Source organism: Girardinichthys multiradiatus, chromosome 5, assembly GCF_021462225.1.
Source record: "Girardinichthys multiradiatus isolate DD_20200921_A chromosome 5, DD_fGirMul_XY1, whole genome shotgun sequence".
Lineage (NCBI taxonomy): Eukaryota > Metazoa > Chordata > Actinopteri > Cyprinodontiformes > Goodeidae > Girardinichthys > Girardinichthys multiradiatus.
Window position 1 is genome coordinate 30,480,785 of NC_061798.1, and position 17,772 is coordinate 30,498,556.

Here is a 17,772-nt window from a genome sequence, read left to right on the forward strand (position 1 = left end):
TGTTTGTGAAATACTTTGTATAAACACATAGGGGGCAATATGGAAAAAATGATCTTTTTCATATTTGTTTAAAACAAGAGCATCAACTAAGCATCCGGGGATCGGGCCGCTGAGGTCTCCACCTTCGTCCACCACCCAATCCTCTTTGCACCGGTCCCTCACGGTTCCCTCTGCAGGTGGTGGGCCCACTGGGGGATGTCCCCGCGTCTCTTGTTCAGGATTGGCCCGGCCGGGTCCCGCGAGGAGCAACCCGGCCACCAGGCGCTCTCCGACGAGTCCCGACCCCAGGCCTGGCTCCAGGGTGGGACCCCGGCTCCGCCGTACCGGGCGACATCACGTGCCTCGATATTTTGTTCTTCATGAGGGGTTCTTGAACCATTCTTTGTCTGACCCATCACCTACCTGGTGGTGAGTTGGATCCGCTGGAGGAGGAGAAAGCCAGACAGACTTGGCAGGCCCAAGCGCATAGTGAGGGTCTGCTGGGAACGCCTGGCGGAGCCCTCGGCCAGGGATGTATTCAACTCCCACCTCCGGGAGAGCTTCGACCAGATCCCGGGGGATGTTGGAGACATAGAGTCAGAGTGGACCATGTTCTCCGCATCTATTGTCGATGCTGCTGCCCATAGCTGCGGCCGTAAGGTCTGCGGTGCCTGTCGTGGCGGCAATCCCAGAACCCGGTGGTGGACACCAGCAGTAAGGGATGCTGTTAAGCTGAAGAAGGAGTCCTATCGGCTGTGGTTGGCTTGTGGGACTCCTGAGGCGGCTGACGGGTACCGTGAGGCCAAGCGTGCTGCAGCCCGGGCTGTGGCAGAGGCAAAAACTCGGGCCTGGGAAGAGTTTGGTGAGGCCATGGAGAAGGACTACCGGTTGGCCTCGAAGCGATTCTGGCAAACCGTCCGGCGCCTCAGGAGGGGGAAGCAGTGCTTTGCCAACACTGTTTATAGTGGGGGCGGGAGACTGCTGACCTCGACTGAGGACATTATCGGGCGGTGGAAGGAGTACTTTGAGGATCTCCTCAATCCCGCCATCACGCATTCCGTGGGGGAAACAGAGGCTGGGGACTCGGGGTTGGACTCTTTCATCACCCAGGCTGAAGTCACCAAGGTGGTTAAAAAGCTCCGCGGTGGCAAGGCTTCGGGGGTGGATGAGATCCGCCCTGAGTACCTCAAGTCTCTGGATGTTGTAGGGCTGTCATGGTTGACACGCCTCTTCAACATTGCGTGGCGGTCGGGGACAGTGCCTCTGGACTGGCAGACTGGGGTGGTGGTCCCCCTTTATAAGAAGGGGGACCGGAGGGTGTGTTCCAACTACAGGGGGATCACACTCCTCAGCCTCCCTGGTAAGGCCTACGCCAGGGTATTGGAGAGGAGAGTCCGACCGATAGTCGAACCTTGGCTTCAGGAGGAGCAGTGTGGTTTTCGTCCCAGCCGTGGAACACTGGACCAGCTCTATACCCTCTACAGGGTGCTCGAGGGTTCATGGGAGTTTGCCCAACCGGTTCACATGTGTTTTGTGGACCTGGAGAAGGCATTTGACTGTGTCCCTCGTGATGCCCTGTGGGGGGTGCTCCAGGAGTATGGAATTGGGGGCCTTTTATTAGGGGCCATCCGGTCCCTGTACGAGCGGAGCAGGAGTTTGGTCCGCATTGCCGGCACTAAGTCGGACCTGTTCCCGGTGCATGTTGGACTCCGGCTGGGCTGCCCTTTGTCGCCGGTCCTGTTCATAACTTTTATGGACAGGATTTCTAGACGCAGCCAAGAGCCGGAGGGGGTCTGGTTTGGGGACCAGTGGATTTCGTCTCTTCTTTTTGCAGATGACGTGGTCCTGCTGGCCCCCTCTAGCCAAGACCTACAGCATGCGCTGTGGCGGTTCGCAGCCGAGTGTGAAGCGGCTGGGATGAGGATCAGCTCCTCCAAGTCCGAGGCCATGGTACTCGACCGGAAAAGGGTGGCTTGTCCTCTTCAGGTTGGAGGGGAGTTCCTGCCTCAAGTGGAGGAGTTTAAGTATCTCGGGGTCTTGTTCACGAGTGAGGGAAGAATGGAGCGGGAGATCGACAGATGGATCGGTGCGGCTGCCACAGTAATGGGGGCGCTGTGCTGGTCCATTGTAGTGAAGAGAGAGCTGAGCCGAAAAGCAAAACTCTCAATTTACTGGTTGGTCTACGTTCCTACCCTCACCTATGGCCATGAACTTTGGGTAATGACCGAAAGAACGAGATCACGGATACAAGCGGCTGAAATGAGCTTCCTCCGTAGGGTGGCCGGGCACTCCCTTAGAGATAGGGTGAGGAGCTCGGCCATCCGGGAGGGGCTCGGAGTAGAGCCGCTGCTCCTCCACATCGAGAGGAGCCAGTTGAGGTGGCTCGGGCATCTATACCGGATGCCTCCTGGACGCCTTCCTCGGGAGGTGTTCCAGGCACGTCCCACCGGGAGGAGGCCCAGGGGACGGCCCAGGATACGCTGGAGGGACTATGTCTCTCTGCTGGCCTGGGAACGCCTTGGGCTCCCCCTGGAGGAGCTGGAGGAGGTGTCTGGAGAGAGGGACGTCTGGGCGTCTCTGCTGAGTCTGCTGCCCCCGCGACCCGGTCCCGGATAAGCGGAAGACAACGAACAAACGAAGAACATCAACTGTTTTTAATCCCTTAAGATGACTGACAAACAAAAAAATCCTGAGTGACGTTTTTATTCATGAAAGGACAACTACCAAGGCATCGTGGCACTTACATCACTCCTATGAAACAAATAATCTAAATATGAAAATTAATTATATATAAATAAGTAATGTGCATAATAAAAACAATTATATTAGAGTTGGTTAAGAGGCTAAAAGTGTGATTAAAAAATCTAAATCTTCCGGAATCTCACAAAACGCCAAAAACTTCAGAACCTATTTTAATTACATAGAAAATGCTAATCAAAGGCCCTTTTGTAGAGTTAATTGATTGGATTAAATATTAACTACAGTCTCACATGTGTTTTCTGTGCAGGATGACGGTGTCCAATCAGCATTTACGATTATGTTACTGACAGAAGGATTTCAACGCTGATTGGTTGCAGATCAAAACACTCAACAGGTCCCGCCTTTTACCGGAAGCTGGCAGTCACCTGATTTTGTTAGCCAGCGTCAAAGCTAGGCTACAAAACAAGTGTTCTGTCGTTTGTTTCTTTCCTTTTCGTACTCCTTCTCCGTTTTGTCGTCTCCTAACAGGGGATAAAATAACTCCTCAGGTACCTCCAAACCATGGACGAGACGAGTCCACTTGTCTCGCCGCTCCGGGACTCTGGAGATTTCAACTATTGCACCACGGAGCCCAACAGCCCCCGAGGTGCCTTCGGGAGCACACCAGGCTCCGTGGTGCGCATCCCGGCCGGTAGTCCCGGACGGAGCCGGGAGAGACAGCCGCTCCTGGACCGGGACCGAGGAAACGCTTCACGGGAGCCGCACAGGAACGAATTCCCGGAAGATCCTGAGTTCAGAGAGATCATCCGCAAGGCCGAACGAGCCATAGAAGAAGAAATATACCCAGAGAGGATCTACCAGGGCTCGAGTGGAAGCTATTTTGTGAAAGATTCTCAGGGGGTAAGAAGAGCTGCTTCAAACTTGCATCTTTAGGTTACTAAAGGTTTGCAGAGCTGTCTCTTCACGGATCTGACAGAGTTAGCGTTTAGTCTCAGATTGGTGTAGTCCTGACATCATTTAGATGTGTGTTGGGAAATTGTTGTGGTCGATTGTTGATAAAGGCCTTCTCTAACAATCATGTGATGACTTGGCAGATAGACCACAACACATTTAAACCCTCAATCACAACTTCTTCCTCCCACTTCCCAGTTTATTCAACAATGGAAAGCTCCTAATGTTGTATAAAATAAAATATTCCAACTTGTAATGAAACATTAGGAGTAAAAATAAAATGTATGAAATTATTGAATTCCTCAAAAAAAAAAAAAAAAGTTTACACACGCAAAAAAATTCTGAGTTTTGTTGAGCTGATTCTTGTTAAATTGGGTTACACTTTACCATGGGAGCTAAATTCACTTTTCTTGGGCTTTGAATATACTCTTCAAAATAAGAGTATATTCTTATTCCAAAGACTAGATATGTAGTTTCCATATAACTGATGAAGCAACACCAATGATGAAAAATAGATTATGTTGGCCTTTTGGAACAGAGCTTTCAGAAAGCTTTCAAAACAAAAGCCTAGTTCCATTAAGCAAATTGTTGCAAAAGTAGTTTCCACAATATTAATGGTGCTAAAACAAAAATAAAATGTGATGATGTGGTCCTTTAAACATACAACTTACTCAAAATATGTTATAATGGCCTAAACCAGCAATGACAATGCATTATATTGCTGGGCGGTACGTACCAAGTGGCAGACACCATCAACATTTCTTTACTTCTTCTTGTTGTTGTTTTCTAGTTTTTGGGTAGTGGGTCTGCAGTCAGTATGACCTTGCAGGCAGGCAGATGCTGATCATTTCGAATTCATCTGCTGGAGAAAGTAGAATGTCAGTGCTTGTCTCATCCTGCTATCACATTGATAAAACACACTGAGATAATAGTTTATTTTAGTTATTCCTATGATGCCATAGACTTTGGTTTTCTTTTGTTTCCTCTCAGAAAATTAACTCTCTGAAATCCAGTTGAACCAAAAATGTGGAGCTCACATGCTTTCTCTGCCGCAGCAGGAGTTGTACAAATCGATCCACGGTGCCTCGGATAAAACCGTGTCGCCATGGAGAAATAAAGGAGCGTTCCACTCTGAATAATTACTTTAAACTTTCATAGTGTCCACTAGATTTAACGAAGAGCCTCGAGTGACTCACAGGCCTTATCGTCCTAAAACATGTCCAATGTTGTGTAACAGAGGGGGGAAGAAAAACAGAACGCAAATCTTTGTTTGAACATTTGAGTTTAGATTCTAAAAGTTTCAGTTTCAGTCTGTTTACCATAAAAAAGAACCAGGTCTTTCCTTTACCTCCCTTACTTCAACGTGAGGCAGTTTTAAACAGAAAAGGCTATTGTAGGTTAATCATGGGAGGTTTTCCCTCTACAACCACTTGCTTCCATTGACCCCCACCACTGCGGTTTCTTAAGTTAGTCACCACTTTGCTAAGTCATCATGTGCTCCCTCTCTCTGAGGATTTTTTTCTTGTAATTGGTGGGAGTGTGTGTGCGATAGGAGAGAAATGGGACATGTGATTTCTATATTGAACTGTGAAATCACACCACACTCCAAACTGTACTCTTGTCAAACTCCCTATCCTCTTTTGGATGTATGGGGGGTTTGCAGCCCATTTAGCACATGGAAGCTGTGTGCAGCTTTATTTTTAATTAAATGTCAATGGTTTAACGTAGCTTTTAGCTTTATTTAAAGTGTAACTGATACGTTGTTCACCTTAATACCTTTTAAACAGGCTTCTGTTTAGGGCTGTAACAATTAATCGATTATTGAAATTATCGCCAGCTAATTTAGTAATTGAATAATCTTTCACTGGAGTATGCAGACTCTAAAACATTGCATTTGCTGACAGAACAACTCTCTCAGAGCAGTTATTAAGCCAAAACTACAAAAAATATACATTTTGCATTGCAAGATGAAAAACCTTTGTCTGTAAATATGCTCTATCCAGAACTCCTCAAGTGGCAAAGCTTTAGCTTCACCTGGTGAAAATATAAGTATCCTTTTATTTTTTTTTCATTGCCTCTGTCTTTGCAGAAAATTATTGGAGTCTTCAAGCCCAAAAACGAAGAACCGTACGGCCAGCTGAATCCCAAGTGGACGAAGTGGCTCCAGAAACTGTGTTGTCCTTGCTGCTTCGGCCGCGACTGTTTGGTTCTGAACCAAGGCTACCTCTCAGAAGCCGGGGCCAGCCTGGTGGATCAGAAGCTGGAGCTCAATATAGTCCCCAGGACCAAGGTATAATCATTCACATGACGGCCTCCTTTTATTTTTCCAAAGGACTGATCCATGTCAACTTTTTTTTCACAGACATTTAATTTTGTGGTTTTTTTCTGTTGAAAAGGGCCTTTCTGAGATAAAGCAATGTAAATTACTAGAGCCACAAGTAACTTATTTTTATTCTTTAAAACATAAAACCACGGCTGCCCAAATCACGGCAGAATTAAATGTGCACCTCAACTCTCTTGTTTCCACCAGAACTGTCCGTCGGGAGCTTCACAGGGTCAATATACACGACCGGGGTGCTATAGCCAAACCTTTGGTCACTCATGCCAATGCCAAATGTCGGTTTCAATGGTGCAAGGAGTGCAAATCTTGGGCTGTGGACAATGTGAAACATGTATTGTTCTCTGATGAGTCCACCTTTACTGTTTTCCCCACATCCTGGAGAGTTACGGTGTGGAGAAGCCCCAAAGAAGCGTACCACCCAGACTGTTGCATGCCCAGAGTGAAGCATGGGGGTGGATCAGTGATGGTTTGGGCTGCCATATCATGGCATTCCCTTGGCCCAATACTTGTGCTAGATGGGCACGTCACTGCCAAGGACTACCGAACCATTCTTGAGGACCATGTGCATCCAATGGTTCAAACATTGTATCCTGAAGGCGGTGCCGTGTATCAGGATGACAATGCACCAATACACACAGCAAGACTGGTGAAAGATTGGTTTGATGAACATGAAAGTGAAGTTGAACATCTCCCATGGCCTGCACAGTCACCAGATCTAAATATTATTGAGCCACTTTGGGATGTTTTGGAGGAGCAAGTCAGGAAACGTTTTCCTCCACCAGTATCACGTAGTGACCTGGCCACTATCCTGCAAGAAGAATGGCTTAAAATCCCTCTGACCACTGTGCAGGACTTGTATATGTCATTCCCAAGACGAATTGATGCTGTATTGGCCGCAAAAGGAGGCCCTACACCATACTAATAAATTATTGTGGTCTAAAACCAGGTGTTTCAGTTTCATTGTCCAACCCCTGTAGATTGCACACACTTACTATGATTTCATATACTGTGCAACTCTACTAATAATTTGATCTCAATACAAATAAGGATTGGGAGAGAGTCCTTCCACAATCCATCAACGAGTTTCAATAAATATTTTAATGACCTGAGGCAAAGGAGAAAAATGCTTTCAATCTTTTTTATGACATTTTAAGCATTGTTTTTGTGTCCAATTGTCATATTATGCTGTAACAAAAATCATGAACGTGATCTTTCTTGCTTGTAACTCTGTAATTTCATTGATGAACTACACATAGCTCTATTAAGTTTTAATCTGCCTTTTACTAGAAAAAATTTGTTAAACGCTAAAAACCTAACATTTAAAGCCTTTAGAAGACTTACCAAGAGAAATCATAAAAGCATGAGACAGTTATTTTCGAGTTATAATTTTTGCATCATCATTGTCCTTTCAGGTGGTGTATTTGGCAAGTGAAACCTTCAACTATAGTGCCATAGACAGGGTCAAGTCTCGAGGGAAAAAGCTGGCTCTGGAGAAGGTGCCTAAAGTTGGTCAGCGCTTCCACAGAATTGGACTCCCACCTAAGGTAAATTTAACAGCTATTACAATACAGATCATTTTAACTTTAGCTGTTACGATTAGTTTTTAGCAAATAAAGTTTTCAACGTTTCAGAAGTCCTAAAAATAACAGCATGACTTTTTTTTTTTCAGATTAAATTGTAAAAGCAATTCAGTCTTTTGCCCCAATGTGAAGATTTTCTGTAAAAAGGATTTACTGTGGTATTCCTTTTTGATTAACTTAATTTCAGATGTAATTTTTGTAATCAATGCATCCCTCCATCTTCAAATTTTGAACTAGCAAACAAAAATCAAAAAATGAAAAAGTGACTAAATATACAAAACAGAAAATTGAACCATAGGACATGATTAGATTTTAATAATTAGTAAGTTATCAAATTGACAGTGCATCTGTATGGAATGCCAAAGTGTTCAAAATTAAATTAAACATTATGAAATAAGTATCTACATCAATAAATAATAGATAATGATTTAATGTCACAATGAAATTGTGAAATAATTGAATGCATATTAAATTCTCAGCTCAATATTATAATATATATTTCATTTAACATTAAAAATCTGCTTTATAATATAAAATAATTTTCATAGAAATGTTTACCTAATAATTGAAATTATTGTTGAGGCTATTTTTATGTAATTGCAGCAGGTTTTTTATTTCAAAATGTCATTTTTTAAAAGTCAGCTTTTTATTAATTGTTAATTTGGAACTACATCTGCCAATTTAAGTCCAGATTTTCATTGTAGAAATGTAGAGGGAGTCAATGAAAGACATTTAAACTGTTTTGTTTAAGATACTTAGTTAGTCATATTTTCTGATACAACCATTAGAATATCTGATCATCAGCAGCCTGCTTCAAGGTGTGTCATGTTGGTGGTGAATAGGTGAAATAGTTTATTGTGAGTTAGAGTAACGTCTGACAACAGTGTTAATGTAAAGTGAGTACAGTTATAGTATTGTGAGAATCTGCAGTGACATTTAGGCTGTTTCTTCATGTTTTACTCTAACTGTACTGTAATAAATGAATATATAATAACATGTACGTCTCGCTGATTTCCTCAGCTAATGTGATAGCCTGACTTTTTGCATTTCTGGATGCTGACCTATGCCTTTCTCTGTGTTTACCCTATTTAAGCAAACATGGGCTATTCATAGATTATAGCACATTGTTCTTTGAGGGCCAGTCGAGGTGTACAGAGGTAACAGCACCTTCTAGACTCACAATAGCTGTGTGGTGGTGGCACAGTTAGGTGCCTGCTTATAGGAATATGAAAACATGGGTCATTTCTTTGAGCCAGAGCTTTTATTTACTTATTTTAAATATGAAAAGAAAATGAAATGAAATTTAAATCTCTGGATTCTGATCAGAAACTGTAATTACCAAAATATGCTTGGACTATCTGACCATAATTAGAAAGGATGCCCAGCCCACAGCCGTTAAGACTTTTTTTTCGAATTTGCCGCAGGTTGGGTCCTTCCAGCTGTTTGTTGACGGATACAAGGATGCTGATTTCTGGCTGCGGAGGTTTGAAGCTGAGCCTTTGCCTGAAAACACAAACCGTCAGCTACAGCTGCAGTTTGAACGGCTCGTGGTCCTCGATTACATCATCAGGAACACGGGTACTTACACAACATAGATATTCAAGTTATTTATTGGAATGTAACTTTTTAGTATTTCAACCTTGTTGGTTGTTTTTAGACATCACTGCTTTTGCTCTTTTTAAAATCTAGATAGAGGAAATGACAACTGGCTGCTGAAATACGACTGTCCAATGGATTCTGGTGGTAATAGGGTGAGGAGACACACACACTTAACAGGATCAGTATTTCTATTTTGACATGATCTGTCAGTTAAAGTAACATAAAACGACCTTTGCACTTGGTTGGTGTCATCTGCTACATGAGCATTGAGTAATTCAAGAATAAATCCACTGTGTTAATCTAATGTTTTAAACTTTGAAGTAAGAAGGTCAAATTTCTCATCTTCAGTTGTTGCTGCTTCCAGTCTCCTTTAGGAGGTGCTGAATACACTAGTTAAAATAACTTTTTAAAAAGGTCTTTTTGATGAATAAGTGTGTACTTTTTCAATAAATAATTGCATAATCACATTGTAGGAGTCATTCAAGCAGGTACCTATGGTCCGGGAAGAATGATGTTGGTCTAAATGCACAAACTCGGCCAGAACTCACCCAGAACAGTTCTAGATGAATTGTAATTCCACTCATGTATCGAGACTTCTGAATAGGCTGTAAAGAGGAAAACATGCTTCGGAGCATTTATGTATTGATTTATATGTCAATGTTTTTTGGCAAATCTGTATATTCTTAACACAAGTATAACGTATGCAAAAGATCCAAATGTTAGCTTTGATTTGTGGAGTCTGCTGTTCAGATTCATTCAGACTGAATGACCACAGACACCTGCTTTAGGCCCACGTCCAAAGATTTACCAGCAAATCTTTTGCGATTAAAGATTTTGTTTAGTTCATGTATCTTAAAATTATCTTGTGAAGTAGCCTGTGGTCCTCACAGCTTATTAAGCTCTAAGTGTTGCTGGCTGCCCATACTCTAACCCATCTCCATGTTGACAAATGACTGAGAGGCCTAATTTTTACTCATTTGTCTTTTGTTTCCAGCTGTGACAGATCAACTTACATATTTTGTTCTGTATTGATGATAAATGTTTGCATTTTCCCCTTTAGGACACAGACTGGGTTGTAGTCAAGGAACCCATCATCAAGTTGGCAGCTATAGACAACGGCCTTGCCTTTCCACTCAAACACCCCGACTCCTGGAGAGCCTGTAAGAAACTCAGCCTGCATATCTTTAACCTGTAGACAGACTATGTATGTATTCTAAAAGGTCTTTTTTTTTTTTTTTTTTTCTGCTGAAATATGCATGTTGTTTTTGTGATGAAAGCAGGAGTTTCAGCATTAATAACTGCTTTTGCTTTATGGCATAATCAATATTGTTAAGAAACTGTTTCATTGTCGTATTTCCAGACCCGTTCTACTGGGCATGGCTGCCCCATGCAAAAGTTGCTTTCTCCCTGGAAATCAGAGAGTTGGTGCTACCCAAATTCTCAGATCCAAACTTCATCAAAGACCTTGAAGAGGACCTCTATGAACTATTTAAGGCAAGGAGAGGTTCAGCATTACCAGCTGGAAAATGAAATAGGAAACAGTTGTTGAAATACCAGATGACTAGTTTCCGTGAAGGTCGTAATATGCATATATTCCTTACTTTGTGTTACAGAAAGATCCGGGTTTCGACAGGGGACAGTTTCACAAGCAAATATCTGTTATGAGGGGGCAGGTGAGTTTGCTCCTATCTTTTCTATGATTGCTCTACAATCTAAAACTGAAGCCCTATGGAAAGGAAGTTTATCTACATTTATTAGGGAGTTTGACATTAAAGTATAAACTGAAGTAGATTTTTTTTTTTTTTTGCCATATTCCAATCTGTCTGTCTTCAGATATTAAACCTATGCCAAGCACTGAAGGACGGTAAATCCCCGCTCCAGTTGGTCCAGATGCCCCCAGTTATCGTGGAAACAGCTAGAGCCCCTCAGAGAGCAAATAGTGAATCCTACACACAGAGTTTCCAGAGCAGAAGGCCCTTCTTCACCTGGTGGTAGGACACAAGAAAAGCAGCAGCAGCAGGTTGCTGTGGTTGAGGAACATCTGTGCATGGATGGAGTTTTTGTTTTGGAAAAAAAATCCCACCACCTCTCCTCTCCATGTGGATCTTTTTTTTGCTGCAGATGGAAAGTTATTTAATGTAGACATGAGGCCAAAGGAAGATGGATTTCCGAGAATACCTTCCCAGTTTGCATCTGTGCCTTGTGTGAATGTGGTTGAAGAAGGTGCTGTGCAGTGACATTTCTCTGCAGTCATGGGTGCATGTTATGGTTGCTCACACACCCACTCTCACAGTTGTCTGAACCTTCTCGTGCATTTGTTTTCTATTTTGTACAAGAGGTGTTTTGCATTCCATGTTTTTGTTTTGCTGTTTTTCTCGCACCTCTCAAAACGTGCATATTTCCTGTCCCACGCTGGCCACAGCAGTGCCAATACATTGGTTTTTCATTTTCATCAAGTGTTTCAGAAGATTAACTCTCACAAATTTAGGAAGAAGACACTAAACTGGTTTGTATCTCTGAACATTGACCATGTGAACTGGTTTCACGATATGCATTGTTTCTTTGGTGATTAAAATCTAAAAGTCATCTGAGGTGACTTTGCAAAGCTGAGGTACATATGATTCAAGAGATTAAAGAAAATAGGAGCCCAGTGACTTGTTTGCCTAATTTGCCCTTTTCCTGCAAATTATTTAAATAATTAAAAAGGACAAAAGGTTCTGAATCTGCAGCTAAACGGCTGGGAGGCGGTTTCTACCAGCTCCTGTTTTTCTCAGCTGCAATGATTTCTCTTAAGTTTCTTGGTCTTGGGTGGACCCGAGTAAACAAGAGAAGGTAACATTCTGCTGAACTGACATGAAATGTATTGTGACAATGCACTGTATCATTTGTATGTAATATATGATAGATTCTAATTAAAACATATTCAGTTAATACTTATTTGTGTTCTTTTGCATTCTTTTTGTATAAATTGGTAATGGGAGGTACACTCCCTGTCTAAATATAATATCCTCAAGGACATTTTACACCAATCTTGGACATACATGTTTTTGTTAACATTAAAAAGTCATTTACAGACGTTTGAAGCGATTCTCTGTTTAAGCAAATATTGCACCTTTTAATATTTCACTTTCTTGACATCTTTAGTATAAATCCAGTTTAGTGGATCCCTGAAGCTCAACCTAGCAGCTAGTCTGAGAGGTGCCAGGGCCAATATGGACGTCTACAGCCTTAAAACAATCCAGTCTCAACAATAGTGATTTGTGTGATTTTGTTTTTTTGTGAACCTTTAAAAATCTAAATAATCAATCAATGCAAAAATGACAGCTTAAAAGTACTTTAAAAAGGAATAAATTGCTGCAGGTAAGTCATTAATTACTTGGAAGCCTTTAACAGAAACTCACTTCAAAAATCCTGAAGTATTCCTTTAATGCATGAAATTACTTGATTAAACTTGAAAACAGCCCCACCTTATGACTGATTATATGCTATTTGGTTTACTCACTCAATTCTGAACAGGTTTGCATCTGATCAAGCAGCTGTTTTTAATGAAATGCCAACAATACAATACACTACTAGAAAAAAACATGCCAGTTTAAAAGTCACCACACAACTATGGCAGTTTTCTGTTTGTCCAATAAATATTAGGATGACTTTCCTGCATAAACACTGCAAAATGTTCATTTTGTTTTGCATCAATAGATTTAACCGATGAAGGTTTGCTTTTTTAAGTGCAAGAACGCATTGTCCTAACCATGCTGCAAACCCTGACAGCGTGTGTAAGAACCTTATTCCTTGCTGTGTTGCTGTAAAGCTAATTGTTTGTGCATCCAGTAAAATATTGGAAGCTGCAGTAAATATTTTTCTTTTTGATGCTTTATTTTTCAAGTAACTGCTTTTCTCTTTAGCTAAATGTCTTTTTCTTGTGTGTGTTTTAATAATTACACATTCACAGACATGTCCACAAGATGCATGTCCAGCAAGATATTACATTTACCAGATAATAAAATTCAGAGCTACGTATTAATGCTGCGATTGTGTAAAAAAGGCAACATAGCAACCTAGACAATGTTTGCATTCACTCTATGGCTCTAAAAGAAGGGGAAATCTACTAATTCAACAACTCTCCTCTGTAAATTTTTTCCAAGGAGAGTTATATATATATTATTGTTTTTACTACATTTTATGATCCTAAAACAATCTGCTCATTTGCCAAAACTGAAGCTATTTTAATGATCAGAGGTGGAACATCTTAAATAAAAACATTTGTCATCTGTTCATGTAAAATCAGAAATTAATATTGATTGAAATTTTAACTATAAATTAAACCCACCCCAGTTAAAATGACCTCTACTTTTACATCTTTAGAAGCTCAAATGTTAAAAACCGTCACCATACACTGCATCCATCTTAAAGAAATTCCATGTACAGCCATACATTATGATGGATTACTATTCCACACAACCACCTCTATCAGACACATGTAGTTCAATAAGATGATGCATCTATTTACAGTTTTTAGCAGATATTCCAACACAGAAGAGGTATTCCCACAGTAATACATTAAGTGTTTTTCAAGGTAGAAATCCGCCCAAAACACATGAATGTCCAGACTCCTACAACTTAGAGCGATGGAAACGATGTAATTCGTATCCTTCAATGAACCAGTGATTTAATTTATAACTGTCCTTCTTTCTTCCACAAGTGGGCATTGTGTTCAGTGGAGGATGCGGTGAAGGTAGCGTTCAGAGTCTCTGGCACTCTCCATCCTAATGCCCAACCTCCATGATGATGGCTTGAAAGGATTTTGATTCCCTGTAGTGTCTTCCTCAGCTGCCAATTTAAATTTCTCCAGACTTTCTGTCTGATCATCCTCATCTTTTACAGAGTAGACGGCAAATGGCTCCTCAACCCTGAAGACAGAACGGTAACACGGAGTTTATTTGACCAGCATCACATCTCCAAACAACAATTATTCAAGAAAGAACAGTCATAAACATAAGATCATGAATGCAAAAGATAAAAGGCAATGCCCATTCAGGAAGTAATATTAAAATGGTACTTAGGGTATGAGGTACTCTATCAATATTCAAACAGAACTCCACGTAGCAGTAATTTGGAAAAAAATAATTCTGCTTGTGAATGCCACAAATGTTCAGATAAGGCCACACAGTTGCTATTCTGAACAAAATGTTGGTACCATTGTCAAATACCCCTAAAAGCCCTTATAGCTAGTCTTTATGAAATCTCCTGGTCTGCAGTGGTGTGAATGAATGTTCTTTTTGTTTTCTGAATCAAGGTTTTGACAACATTTGATTTTCTTGGAAAGTATAAGTATTTGCTTGAGTTGTACCGTGTAATGTCACCCATTCTTATAATAATCTGTGGTGCTTTTGTACTGCCCTGACCAGTCTAGCTTCATCCCAGTGAGGAATGTGAAACATGAAGACTGATGTGTGTTTGTGAAAAGGCTTGCAGGGAGAGCAGGACACAGTCTTGTGTGTCAGTATTGGTTTGTCAGGCCCTTGTCATCAAACATGCATATGAAGACACAAACTCAGAAGCCTATCAGACATTTTCACAAACCTGAGATACCCTGATGTTCTGAGCCACTTGTGATCACTGTGTCCGTCGACCCTTATTCCACTCTTATTCCTGGCTCGAACTCTCAGGCCCACCAATGCCTGAGCCAGGCCCACTTCAACTTCCCCCTGCTCTTCTTCATTCTGCTGTCCTTCCTCTGCTCCTTCCAGATTTGCATCCATGTCCTGCCACACCAGCTTTGCCCGGTGCTCCGCATTTCTGTCCCCGGCTGTTCTGAACAGCCTGTGGAGCTGATGAAGGTTCACCCCTGAGAAGATGTTGGAATACCCGGACTTCCTACTGCGTCGGCTGGAAGGTTTCCACTCCACAGGCAGGCTGTCCTCAGTGGCGCTGACTTCCAGGGCCTCTGCCATATTATTGGTTCAGAGAGCTTTTTTTTTTATCCTGCACAAGAACAGAGGAAAAAAAAAAACCTTGGAAAAATGGCTGAAAGGTGAAATAATTGAGAAATCTAGGAAAACAAACCTAACTGTTCAACCTAAAGAGAACAGACTTTTTCTGCTGCCTTTCTGCAAAGGCAGATGAAAGTCAATGTATTTATTATTCAGACAGTTGAGCTTAAAATTGTTAATACGTCTGGTGAATTTAAGTTGAAAGGAACATTTCTATCAGTGTCCTGACTTGAATCTAGTTGAGAACCTGTGAAAGCCAAAGGTTAGGGTGATGGCCAGGAGGTCTTCTGACCTCAAAGACATGGAGCTTATCCCCACAAATACCAGTGGAAACATGTAAAAAGGTGGTCAGCAATTATAGTAAGGGTTTGATTGCTGTAAAGCCAATATAGATTATGATTTATATTTTTGAGAAGGTTAAAAGTCATTTTCAATATACCATTTTAATACAGTGTAAATAGATACAGACAAATGACAAAAGTTTCACATGGTTTTATTGTCTTTTAAAAGATGCATGTCTCATGTATGATCAGAAACAAGCTTCTCGGTTGAATTAAAATAATTTTAAACCTAAATCTGCCAAGACTATGAATCATGTTTAGTGTAACTGTACATGTTGCATCTTAAGAAAAATGTCACATCTGAACAGCTAAATCCTTTCGCATTTGGCCTTAAAGGTGACAAGTCCACCAACAAATGAATCAGTCCATCTAATTTTGCAGCTCTGCAGCAATGCATTCAGTCCTGACAGGCATGCATTAAGTGGCCTGACGATTCTCGTTTGTTGAATAGAGTTGTGTCAATATTTTTTAATTCAAAACTATTTCCAAAATCTATACTTTAAAGAGCCAACCATGGATTTTTATAACTTTAAGCAATATTGCTATTCTCTGATAAAAATCTTGAATAAAAAAGTGTTTTATTGCTCAATTTTGCTCCAGGGGTTTCCTCGCTGCCTGTATATTTTACAGTCTTTCTTAATGAAGTAACCGAAACTTTCTCTTACTTATAATATATGACCAATTAAATGACAGCTAACAACAACTTTTTATATAAACTTAGAAATCAAGTTGCCTACTTTGAGAATTTCTTTTGAAAAACAGGTAGAATGTGGTCCAATTATGGTGCTTACCTTAGGCTCTGCAGACTGATAGAGACGTTCTGACTCTACACTCCAGGCAGACACAGACAACCTAATTACTGAACCAGCATTCTAGAGTGCAGCCTTCATCACCGCCTAATGCTGAGCTGACCCAGTTCTAACTGCAGCGTCAGGGGCAAATAGAGCCGCGGGGGAAGGAATAATCAAAGAGTAATCCAGTAATGACGTCAAACCCAAGGTGGTCACCTCAGAGTCAGACTGTAAACAAAGAGGTAGAAATAAATGTGACTAACAAGAAAAGAATGTGTAGAGATTTGAAGCCTCAGGTTGAGTCTGATAATGTAAAACAGTAAATCCCCAGAATAATATGGAAGAAGTAGGACTACAGAATGGTTCTCTTAGAATCTAAATGTTGAACTCACATACACAACCAATGTCCTACAACACCACTGTAAAGATGTGCTGTAATTCAGGAGAGTTTCTGAAGTTGGGAGGCCTCCTTGCCATCACCCTAATTTTTAGCTCCCTGCATCAGATTCAAGTCAGGACTCTGCCTGGGCCATGTACATTTTGAAGTTACTTCCAGTCAGAGGAAACACATTGGTTTCTTCTGGTTAAAGGATTGGTTTGAAACTAAATCCATGCGTGTAACTTTGGGCTTAATTTGACGCTGCGCTTTGTTTCTTTGTGTTGGTGTTTGCTGTGTTGCAAAATATATGCATGTGCAAGAAGTTTTTTCGCCTTTTGCTGGGCAATAAAAGGCTTTCCACTTCAAAATTTTTGATTCCTTCATGTTTTTCACATAAAACACCTCTCACAAAACAACCAGAAAAAGACAGGAAAAAGCATGATTTCTGAACTGCAATTAGATGAAGAGTTAAACTAGACTGCATACAGATTAAATTCTTACAAAGAATATTTATGGTAATCCTGAATTCATCTGTGAGTGGTTAATAGTTTTTTAAGTCTAACTTAATGCACTGTTTGTATGGTTTTGGGCAATCCTTTTTGTATGATTATATCTTGGGGAGGTGGCCATTTAAACAGTTCTTTCAATATTAGATCTTAAGGTATTTTTGTATTCCTACAATCATTTAAAAAAATCTAAAAGTCTAGTTCTTTAATTAGATATCCATATGTTAATTTATAGGACAATGTAATACTGTGTCTAAATCTTCAAAATACAGGGGTTGGACAATGAAACTGAAACACCTGTCATTTTATTGTGGGAGGTTTCATGGCTAAATTGGACCAGCCTGGTAGCCAGTCTTCATTGATTGCACATTGCACCAGTAAGAGCAGAGTGTGAAGGTTCAATTAGCAGGGTAAGAGCACAGTTTTGCTCAAAATATTGAAATGCACACAACATTATGGGTGACATACCAGAGTTCAAAAGAGGACAAATTGTTGGTGCACGTCTTGCTGGCGAATCTGTGACCAAGACAGCAAGTCTTTGTGATGTATCAAGAGCCACGGTATCCAGGGTAATGTCAGCATACCACCAAGAAGGACGAACCACATCCAACA

General features: G+C 41.2%; 2 protein-coding genes across 2 annotated transcripts; one reads left to right on the forward strand and one right to left on the reverse strand.

The window, feature by feature from the left end:
* The first annotated feature begins 2,690 nt into the window (after positions 1-2,690).
* On the forward strand, positions 2,691-12,087 carry pi4k2a (phosphatidylinositol 4-kinase type 2 alpha). Its single transcript, XM_047365962.1, has 9 exons — positions 2,691-3,579; positions 5,720-5,920; positions 7,384-7,515; positions 8,976-9,129; positions 9,241-9,302; positions 10,211-10,310; positions 10,511-10,644; positions 10,764-10,823; positions 10,984-12,087. The coding sequence occupies exons 1-9, from the start codon at positions 3,241-3,243 to the stop codon at positions 11,143-11,145; spliced, it is 1,344 nt and encodes a 447-aa protein (XP_047221918.1). The 5' UTR covers positions 2,691-3,240; the 3' UTR covers positions 11,146-12,087.
* A 472-nt stretch (positions 12,088-12,559) lies between these two features.
* On the reverse strand, positions 12,560-16,999 carry avpi1 (arginine vasopressin induced 1). The gene is made up of 4 exons (XM_047366234.1): positions 16,668-16,999; positions 16,276-16,503; positions 14,734-15,135; positions 12,560-14,060 (listed from the first exon to the last, which is right to left on the reverse strand). The coding sequence occupies exons 3-4, from the start codon at positions 15,102-15,104 to the stop codon at positions 13,865-13,867; spliced, it is 567 nt and encodes a 188-aa protein (XP_047222190.1). The 5' UTR covers positions 15,105-15,135; positions 16,276-16,503; positions 16,668-16,999; the 3' UTR covers positions 12,560-13,864.
* Between the last annotated feature and the right edge of the window lie 773 nt (positions 17,000-17,772).

Excerpts from the sequence above, each read along its gene's own strand:
- avpi1 (XM_047366234.1), bottom strand. The coding sequence starts at position 15,104 with ATGGCAGAGGCCCTGGAAGTCAGCGCCACTGAGGACAGCCTGCCTGTG. Across the intron at positions 14,061-14,733 it reads AGAACATCAGGGTATCTCAG|GGTTGAGGAGCCATTTGCCG; the intron begins GTTTGTGAAAAT and ends TTCTGTCTTCAG.
- pi4k2a (XM_047365962.1), top strand. The coding sequence starts at position 3,241 with ATGGACGAGACGAGTCCACTTGTCTCGCCGCTCCGGGACTCTGGAGAT. Across the intron at positions 10,311-10,510 it reads CCCCGACTCCTGGAGAGCCT|ACCCGTTCTACTGGGCATGG; the intron begins GTAAGAAACTCA and ends TCGTATTTCCAG. Across the intron at positions 10,645-10,763 it reads ACCTCTATGAACTATTTAAG|AAAGATCCGGGTTTCGACAG; the intron begins GCAAGGAGAGGT and ends TTTGTGTTACAG.